The 10,661-nt window shown below is 40.4% G+C and overlaps 1 protein-coding gene across 1 annotated transcript in view; it reads left to right on the top strand.

Moving 5' to 3' along the window:
- Positions 1–1,017, top strand: part of LOC121585769 (proteasome subunit beta type-8-like) — a 28,233-nt gene extending 27,216 nt beyond the window's left edge. Inside the window, exons 3-5 of the mRNA XM_045226576.1 lie at positions 42–171; positions 459–663; positions 760–1,017. Coding sequence (XP_045082511.1) covers positions 42–171; positions 459–663; positions 760–848 — 424 coding nt within the window. The 3' untranslated portion in view covers positions 849–1,017. The remainder of the gene's footprint in view (positions 1–41; positions 172–458; positions 664–759) is intronic.
- Positions 1,018–10,661: the final 9,644 nt, after the last annotated feature.

The raw sequence follows: 10,661 nt of genomic DNA on the forward strand, positions 1-10,661 counted from the left end.
GTATATTTTTCAATTTTCCCTCAACCCCCACTTCATTTAAGGATATACAAGCTGAGGAACAAGGAGAGGATCTCAGTATCTGCTGCCTCTAAGCTCCTTGCCAACATGGTGGTCAACTACAGAGGGATGGGTCTCTCCATGGGCACAATGATATGTGGCTGGGACAAGAAGGCAAGTTAAAGTTAGGCCTTTCAGGTTGCTAGGTTTGTGTACCCCACTGTTAGAAAATATTGTCTAGTCTAGTCTGTTATTAACAAGTAATCCATGATATAGTCAATATTTTGATAATGTCAATATTCAGTAATATCATAAATCGGATAGGTTTGTTTTGCATACGTTTTGACTACAAATTTTGCTCTTTTAGTGGGTAATTAACACACACCCATTAGTTGAAATTGTATTGTCAGCCTGCTACTAATAGACATTCATGATTATTATTACTATTATTATGATTGCAGGGTCCTGGGCTGTATTACGTTGATGACAATGGCCTGAGACTGTGTGGAAACATGTTCTCCACTGGGTCTGGTAACACCTACGCCTATGGTGTGATGGACAGCGGCTACCGATATGACCTCTCTGTTCCAGAAGCCTATGATTTGGCACAGAGGGCCATCTTTCATGCTACACACAGAGATGCTTACTCTGGTGGAACAGTCAACAGTAAGTCTGATCGTATTGCCTGGTTTATATTGGTGGTGATTGTGGTGATGGTGGTGTGTGTGTGTGTTTGACTGTCTTTGTCTTTGTTCTTTGCAGTGTATCACATGAGAGAGACTGGTTGGATCAAAGTTTCTCAAGAGGATGTTGGCGACCTGTACCACCGCTTTTACAGTGAGAAGAAGTGAATCTGGCCCATTCTAACTATATTCATAGTCACATCAATAGCATACAATACATCATAAGCATAGTCAAATAAGTATGTAAAATAATAAGTATCATGGAGTCGTGACCTTCTCTCAGGCAAAATTAAATGGCAGTCACTGTCCTCAATAAAATACTTTTTTTTTTTTTTTTTGGAACTGTCATAGTCATTTTTTAAACGTTGTTATGAGTTTTTCAAATACAATATTTCTAATTGTCTTTCAAATACATGTTCACATTTGTTTCCCCCTGCCACAGAGCTTTATTTTGTGTTCTACAATAAACTCTTTGGATCTTACAGATATTTGGAAAAAAACAGGGCTGACATGAAATTTTACCTCACCAAGAAGTCTAATACCCTTTTCATACTACTGAGCTGAACCAAACCGAGCTGAGCCGAGCTGAACTGTGCTGGCCTAGTTACGCATCTGGTTACGCATCCAGCATAGATCCTGGAACCATTCTGAAAAGGACAATGTGAAAAGAAAATATCTGAGCCAGCACAGTACAGTTCAGGTCGGCATGATAGTGTGAAAAGAGTAAGTGTCACAGGCAAAGCCATAGATTTATGAGAATTGATGTTATGATTCTGATAAAGTATAATGTACCTTTTCTGTAATCTACTAGCTTTTTACATACTCATTGTATGTTTATCCCAGATCCTGTGGTGTACACGCTTCTGACCTTCACCAGGGTGTCCTGGTTTTCATTGAAGATTGGAATCTGTCGTGAACAATAACAAGAACATGGACACTAGTTAAGCAGGATGGACAGATACTGCAGATAATGAATCAGCTATTAATTATTACAGTAAACTAATAGATCAGACATAAGTGAGTAAAGACTCCCAAGACTCAGCTGCTGTTCATGGCAGATAAAGGCTCTCCCTTTTCTACTATTTCCTCCTCTACATTCCTCAAAATACTCCTCAGTGTTCCCTATTTAGTTTTTGAGGGGTGTTGTATTTGTTTATTTATTTCTTTGCTTTATTATTATCGAATATTTTTGGGGACTACGGTGTTTGCAGAGTAAACTGAGTTCTTGAGCTGAGATGGACATTTCCATCCTCATTTTAATGTACCTGGCAGTGCCATCATGTGATTGTCAGGGATCATCCCCTTGCCTGCTGGGGAGAGGAAGGCAGCCATCTCCTAAAAAGATCAAAGCCTAAATTCCATCCATAAAATGGTGCTCAATGAGTCAAATAGAAAAAAACACACGCATTAAAATATGAAAGCTCTTAATGTTATCTTATAAAAAGAGTTGAACTTGCACAGCTGTATAACTCCAACATTCAAAGTCAACCCTCACATAAAGCAGCACTTCTAAATGGCTGACAGCAAGGTAGGTACACGGACCATGTGCTCTGCATAGGGCTCCCAACCATGAGGGGCCCCCACGACTTATTATTTATTTTTTATTTGTGGAAAACAGACAGGTTCTCAACGTACTTTTTGAATAGAACAGTGCCTTGCAAAAGTATTCATCCCCCTTGGCGTTTTTCCTATTTTGTTGCATTACAACCTGTAATTTAAATTGATTTTTATTTGGATTTCATGTAATGGACATACACAAAATAGTCCAAAAGTGAAATGAAAAAAATAACTTGTTTCAAAAAAGTATACAAAATAAATAACGGAAAAGTGGTGCGTGCATATGTATTCACCCCCTTTGCTATGAAGCCCCTAAATAAGATCTGGTGCAACCAATTACCTTCAGAAGTCACATAATTAGTTAAATAAAGTCCACCTGTGTGCAATCTAAGTGTCACATGATCTGTCAAATGATCTCAGTATATATACACCTGTTCTGAAAGGCCCCAGAGTCTGCAACACCACTAAGCAAGGGGCACCACCAAGAAAGCGGCACCATGAAGACCAAGGAGCTCTCCAAACAGGTCAGGGACAAAGTTGTGGAGAAGTACAGATCAGGGTTGGGTTATAAAAAAATATCCAAAACTTTGAACATCCCACGGAGCACGATTAAATCCATTATTAAAAAATTGAAAGAATATGGCACCACAGCAAACCTGCCAAGAGAAGGCTGCCCACCAAAACTCACGGACCAGGCAAGGAGAGCATTAATCAGAGAGGCAACAAAGAGACCAAAGATTACCCTGAAGGAGCTGTAAAGCTCCACAGCAGAGATTGGAGTATCTGTCCATAGGAACACTTTAAGCCATACACTCCACATAGTTGGGCTTTATGGAAGGGTGGCCAGAAAAACCCCATTGCTTCAAGAAAAAAATAACACCTTTGGTGTTTGCCAAAAGGCATGTGGGAGACTCCCCAAACATATGGAAGAAGGTACTCTGGTCAGATGAGACTAAAATTGAGCTTTTTGGCCATCAAGGAAAACGCTATGTCTGGCGCAAACCCAACACCTCTCATCACCCCGGGAACACCATCCCCACAGTGAAGCATGGTGGTGGCAGCATCATGCTGTGGGGATGTTTTTCATCGGCAGGGACTGGGAAACTGGTCAGAATTGAAGGAATGATGGATGGCGCTAAATACAGGGAAATTATTGAGGGAAACCTGTTTCAGTCTTCCAGAGATTTGAGACTGGGACGGAGGTTCACCTTCCAGCAGGACAATGACCCTAAGCATACTGCTAAAGCAACACTTGAGTGGTTTAAGGGGAAACATTTCAATGTCTTGGAATGGCCTAGTCAAAGCCCAGACCTCAATCCAATTGAGAATCTGTGGTATGACTTAAAGATTGTTGTACACCAGCGGAAAACATCCAACTTGAAGGAGCTGGAGCAGTTTTGCCTTGAATAATGGGCAAAGATCCCAGTGGCTAAATGTGCCAAGCTTATAGAGACATACCCCAAGAGACTTGCAGCTGTAATTGCTGCAAAAGGTGATTCTACAAAGTATTGACTTTGGGGGGGTGAATAGTTATGCACGCTCAAGTTCTCTGTTTTTTTGTCTTATTTCTTGTTTGTTTCACAATAACATATTTTGCATCTTCAAAGTGGTAGGCTTGTTGTGTAAATCAAATGATACAAACCCCCAAACCTCCATTTTAATTCCAGGTTGTATGGCAACAAAATAGGAAAAATGCCAAGGGAGGTGAATACTTTCGCAAGCCACTGTACTTTGAATAGTAGAATACACAAGGTGCAATTTCTAAATTTGATCCGTTTTTGAGGTGGGGGGTCTGGGTGGTGGAGGCAACCAAAGCCATGTGTTTAGAGTTGGGCTAACTTTAAGAATTTTGAATATTGTTATAATTCTAAACATTCAGTTACATAGAATTATTTAAATATTCCCCATATATTTTTTCCCAATATAATGTTAATAGGGCGCTAACATGGCTGGCATAGAATGGTGTAGTGTCATAATGCATTATAATGTAGAAACTTCAACCATAGAGATATAACATTCTATATCTATGGGCCCAACTCTCTAAATACATGGCTCTGGGGGCAACCAAATCTCATTTAGGGCACGCAAGAGAGGCGGGTCTGGGCCACGTGTATGTATACATGAGCACATTATATTATGGTACGGGATAAATGTTTCTTATTTTACCACACAGAAAGTCCCTGGAGGCCCGTCCCTTGTTCTTTGCCAATGTTTTTGGCAGTCTGCCTGTCTGCACCACTGCTAAAGCCAAACAAGACGTCAGTACTCCACCTCCCCCTACCGGAGAACAATAACATATTGATATAGACCTTAGGTGATACTGGCAACCATTTTATGACCAGATCTGCGACTAGAACACATCACCACGAAATGGCGGCAGTCGAGTCTCATACCAATATTGAATATTTCCTTTTGAGAATCGTTATCACTGATCTGGAAAACACTTTGTGCATGTGTCATGCAGGTGTTTTGAAGTATTCACTTGGTCAGTGTCTTGTGAGAGTTTACTGCTCACCTAAAAAATTTTGCATCTGCAGCACTGGTGCAGAAATTCATCATCGAATCGTTCAAATCATCAACTTAATCAATCAAAGTATTGATAAGGAGTGCCTGAGTTTGTTTATAATCGCTGCTGCGATTTGAGCACAGGACATTCGTGAGATAACTGTCATGTGGCAACATTCATCAACTCAATTATTTTCTCACTAGAAAAAGTTTGCATTGTCAGTTATACATATACAGTCTCCTCTCCTCTCCTGCCCCTTTAGGTTGGTGAATTATTAACAACAGTCCATCCACCCACTGCCTACAGATACCAACAAGGAGGGAGAGCACAAAGGGGAAATACCAGCGGCCATCTCATCCCAAGACCTTCTAGCATCACAAAATGGCCGACAATAACTTGATCTGTATCTGACATGGGTGAAGCTGCAATTGTGTAACCATTCCATGCCAAATCAGTTGGCTTGGAATCATACCCAATGATGTATATATATTCTGGTCGGCCATATTGGCACTCCCCAGTAAGAGCAGTCCTCCAGGACAATTACATGTATTTAAGTATTTTTGTTGTTGTAGTGGGGACAGTAACATTAGTAATCTCTAACAATTATACTTTAAGGAAAATGTTTTTATATATTTTTTTACTTTTATGTTTAGCTCACATAATACAATTTTAAAATAGCATTAAGGTGTCTGTAATATAATATAGTGGTCCTCTGTAGCTCAGCTGGTAGAGCACGGCGCTTATAACGCCAAGGTAGTGGGTTTGATCCCCGGGACCACCCATACACAAAAAAAAATTATGCACGCATTACTGTAAGTCGCTTTGGATAAAAGCGTCTGCTAAATGGCATATTATTATATTATAATAAATGTGGTAAAAACGATATAAAATATTTTTTATAACGGTGGGGGAGTGCCAAGATGGAGGCACGGTAGCTTCAACACAGCGCCCCCTATTTGTCATCTAGTGTATATATAAATTATTGATCACACCATGTTGGAAAGTCCCTTCTGCCTTTGCTTTCACTTTCACTTTAGCAAACCACTTCACCAAGCAAAACCAAGCCAAGCCCTGGGTCTTGTGACTGCTATTGAGGCTTCAATACACAATATCGCTGTTCAACAAGGACACCTTATCTGGTTGTAATAAACAATAGGCTGCATTAGATTACATTACACAGACTTGCTTTGGTGTAGATATTTGAGAATAGACTTAGCAAATGAACCACAACTTCCTAGCCTCATCATCAGACAGCATCACCTTAGGTAACCCATGTTGATGGTGAGTCACCATGGCGACCTGACACAGAAGATGATATCAAGCATACTTATGGTGGTAAACAAACAGCAGAGGTGAACTGTAAGGTGAAACTAGAGAAACCAGTTTGCAGACACAGAGGATGTGGCATACACCAAACTAAAATATGCAGATGATCTAAGATCTCTTCCTGTTTGGCCAGAGTTCATGTAAGAATAACACTTATGGTTGCCCTGTGTTAAAGCTGCAGTAAACTAGATAGTCTAGAATGGCCCATTACTGAATTTGTTGTACCTGCAGCAGCCACATTTGCCAAAGTCCATTTCATTAAGTAAGATAACTGAAAAGGGTTTCCAATTTATGATACCATTTACATTTACATTTTAGTCATTTAGCAGACGCTCTTATCCAGAGCGACTTACAGTTAGTGAATACATATATATTTTTTATACTGGCCCCCCGTGGGAATCGAACCCACAACCCTGGCATTGCAAACGCCATGCTCTATCAACTGAGCTACATCCCTGCCGGCCATTCCCTCCCCTACACTGGACGACGCTGGGCCAATTGTGCGCCGCCCATGAGTCTCCCGGTTGCGGCCGGCTGCGACAGAGCCTGGATATCATACCATGATATCATATGATATAGTGGACCTAGTGGTATCCAGCTACAGTATTTTGATTGTCCTGATACTAAGACACGGTGGTATTATGCATTATTATGCATTTGATACCAGCCTTTTCCACCTCGTGAGAGGACAGATTTTAGTATTACATTGTTGGGAGGTATGTCAGGTAAACTCCCGATGTGTTGTTGTGAACCCCCTAGATTTCCCTGACAGCACGTTTTATTGGCCCTTATTGGTTCATCATCTTACAAGATGACATGCAGTTTACAGTCTCGTTACAAAAAAACGTGAATGTGGTCTACTGGAAAGTCCCTTTGAGTGTGTTGAATTAAAGATTACAGTAGTTAGGGAGTTGCGCCCCACAGAGGTACATCATCTCAGCACACTGCCCAACCACGTGATTTCAAAGAATTGAAACTCGGATCTGGAATTAGGTCACTAATGTGGGAGACAAGAAGGGAAGGGAACTGGCACAACAACAAAATTGAGGACAATCTCATGGGATAGTCAACTGCTGTTTTGGCTAATAAAAGATTGTGTTGGCTACATGCAAGAATTGTTCAGCTTCAGAAGATTCCTTAGTTGAAGGTTTCCTTACTTCCAGGATCATCAGAACTTAATCCTTACTTTCTCCCATAGTAGCTGATTATATAAAAGCAGTCCAATCATAGAACACCCCGAACTACTGCCAAGAGTTAAGAGGAACAAATAGATGGTATTTGCTCCTCTCTAGAGGATGAAATTGGATTTAGGCAAACAACAACATTAACAGCAACATTCAGCTACTTTTTTGTGACACATAGGAAACACATTTTACTTTTTTAAATGGTTATAATATGGCTACACTTAAACATATGAAGAGGTCAAGGGCTTTTTGGTCTGTTGAAATGCCCATTGGTGCCTGCCATTGGTCAGTCCATTGATACCTGTCATTGGTCAGTTTCCTGTCCCACACTGTTTATTTCGAGGAGACTTCCGGATTTACGATGTCGAAAAAACACTTGTTTTAAAGGAACGCTTTATATTTGATTGGAATTGCATTATTTGTTTATACTAAGCGTGAATGTCTGTGGATGCAAAACTATTTATCAGAATGAGCATTTAGCATTTTGTACCGCTATTGAAATAGCACTAATAAACTTGACATTTACACTTGGCCAACACCTCCCTTACGAAAAAATATTGAAATCAGAGTTCAGTATAACTGCAGTATGCTGCAAATACTGCGTCCAAAATAACACCGTTTTTTTACTGCAGTTATGTTGCAGTGTAACTGCAGTTAGAGTGCAGTATAACTGCAGTTCAACTGCAGTACACTGCAGTTATTCTGCAATTACTGCGTCCAAAATACCACAGTCGACTGCAGTTACTGCACTTTTACTTGTTTCAAAACTGCAATCATTTTTTGTAAGGGCTCAGAATTGTATTGCATAGCCTACAACAAACACATTAGACAATAAAAATAATAAATTACACAGTTAACATTAGTAACGTTTATTGAATGACCATTCAAAGTTGAAAACATTACAACAGTCTAACACTGACACAACTAAACTAAAATTAGACTGTGTGTGTGAATGAATTTCTGGCAAAGTGAGAGGCTATAACTCTGGTGCCTTCAGCTATCCTCATCAACAACAATCCACCTACCCACTGCTTACGGATACTAACAAGGAGGGAGGGAGAGCACAAAGGGGAAATACCAGCGGCCATCTAATCTCAAGACCTTCTAGCATCACAAAATGGCCGACAATATCTGGATCTGACATGGGTGAAGTGGCAATTGTGTAACCACTCCATGCAGAATCAGTAGGCTTGCAATCACACCAAGTTGTAAAAAGTCCCTTCTGCCCTTGCTTTCACTTTCACTTTAATACAGTTCAACAAGCAAAACCAAGCCAAGCCCTGGGTCTTGTGACTGCTATTGAGGCTTTTATACACAATATCGATGTTCAACAAGGACACCTTATCTGGTTGTAATAAACAACAGGCTGCAGTAGATACTTGAGAATAGTCTTAGCTAATGAAGCACAACTTCCTAGCCTCATCATCAGCATCACCTTAGGTAACCCATGTTGATGGTGAGTCGCCATGGCGACCTGACACAGCAGAGTATACAAACATGCTGATGGTGGTAAACAAAGGGCAGAGGTGAACTGTAAGGTGAAACTAGAGAAACCAGTTCGCAGACACAGAGGATCTGGCACACACCAAACCAAACTAAAATATGCAGATGATCTAAGATCTCTTCCTGTTTGGCCAGAGTTCATGTAAGAATAACACTTACAGTTGCCCTGGGTTAAAGCTGCAGTAAACTAGATAGTCTAGAATGGCCCATTACTGAATTTGTTGTACCTGCAGCAGCCACATTTGCCAAAGTCCATTTCATTAAGTAAGATAACTGAAAAGGGTTTCCAATTTATGATACCATGATATCATATGATATAGCGGACCTAGTGGTATCCAGCTACAGTATTTTGATTGTCCTGATTTCTGACTAAGGCACAGTGGTATTATGCATTATTATGGATTTGACACCAGCCTTTTGCACCTCCTTGGAGGACAGAACTTAGTATTACATGCTTGGGGGGTGTCAGGTAAACTCCCGATGAGTTGTTGTGAACCCCCTAGATTTCCCTGACAGCACGTTTTATTGGCCCTTATTGGTTCATCATCTTACAAGATGACATGCAGTTTACAGTCTCGTTACAAAAAAACGTGAATGTGGTCTACTGGAAAGTCCCTTTGAGTGTGTTGAATTAAAGATTACAGTAGTTAGGGAGTTGCGCCCCACAGAGGTACATCATCTCAGCACACTGCCCAACCACGTGATTTCAAAGAATTGAAACTCGGATCTGGAATTAGGTCACTAATGTGGGAGACAAGAAGGGAAGGGAACTGGCACAACAACAAAATTGAGGACAATCTCATGGGATAGTCAACTGCTGTTTTGGCTAATAAAAGACGGTGCTGGCTACATGCAAGAATTGTTCTGCTTCAGAAGATTCCTTAGTTGACGGTTTCCTTACTTCCAGACTCATCAGAACCTGATCCTTCCTTTTTCCCATAGTAACTGATGATGTAATAGCAATCCAATCATAGAACATCCCAAACTACTGCCAAGAGCTAAGAGGAACAAATAGATGGTCTTTGCTGCTATCTAGTGGATGAAATTAGATTTAGGCAAACAATCACATTATTGGCAACATTCGGCTACTTTTTTGTGACACTAATTCCGAAACAATCATAGAAACCCTATTTTATGTCACAGGAAACACATTTTACTTTTTGAAATGGTTATAATACACCTACACTTAAAAATATGAAGAGGTCAAGGGCTTTGTGGTCTGTGGGGAACCTACAGGAAGCCACGGGACGTAAGAGGAAAGAGAGGCAGCACAGATGTGGATATTATTTTAGGTCACACACATCCAGTATGGTGTAATTGCAGACCGCAATTTGGGATGTTTTTTGATGTCAGTGTTCCTTGATATCAGGAAACGCCCATTGGTGCCTGCCATTGGTTAGTCTATTGATACCTGCCATTGGTCAGTTCCTACACTGTCCAACGCTGTTTATTTCAAGAAGACTTCTGGATTTGCGATGTCGAAAAAGCACTTGTTTTAAAGGAATGCTTTATATATGATAGGAATTGCATTATTTGTTTTTACTTTGCGTGAATGTCTATGGATGGCACATGATGCAAAACTACTGTGACGAGTACTGAGTATACGAAGAGGCAGGACGCAGACGCAGGAATTACATTTACATTTACATTTTAGTCATTTAGCAACAAACTTACAGAGGAGGATTACTTTATTATGGTATTCTAAGAGGGGGGTAAAGAACCAGGAATGGAAGGAAGCACCAAAGAAAGGGAGAATGGGAAGGTGAACACCAAATAAAAGGTCAAGGTTTACTTAAACAATGACAAAGAGAAATAACAAAGATAGAGTACACGACACGAAGCTAAACAATCACACACAACATCATAAGGAACAGTCCAGGGCTAAATAGGGGTGGTGATGAGATG

Source organism: Coregonus clupeaformis, chromosome 17 (genome assembly GCF_020615455.1).
Source record: "Coregonus clupeaformis isolate EN_2021a chromosome 17, ASM2061545v1, whole genome shotgun sequence".
In the NCBI taxonomy this organism is placed as follows: domain Eukaryota; kingdom Metazoa; phylum Chordata; class Actinopteri; order Salmoniformes; family Salmonidae; genus Coregonus; species Coregonus clupeaformis.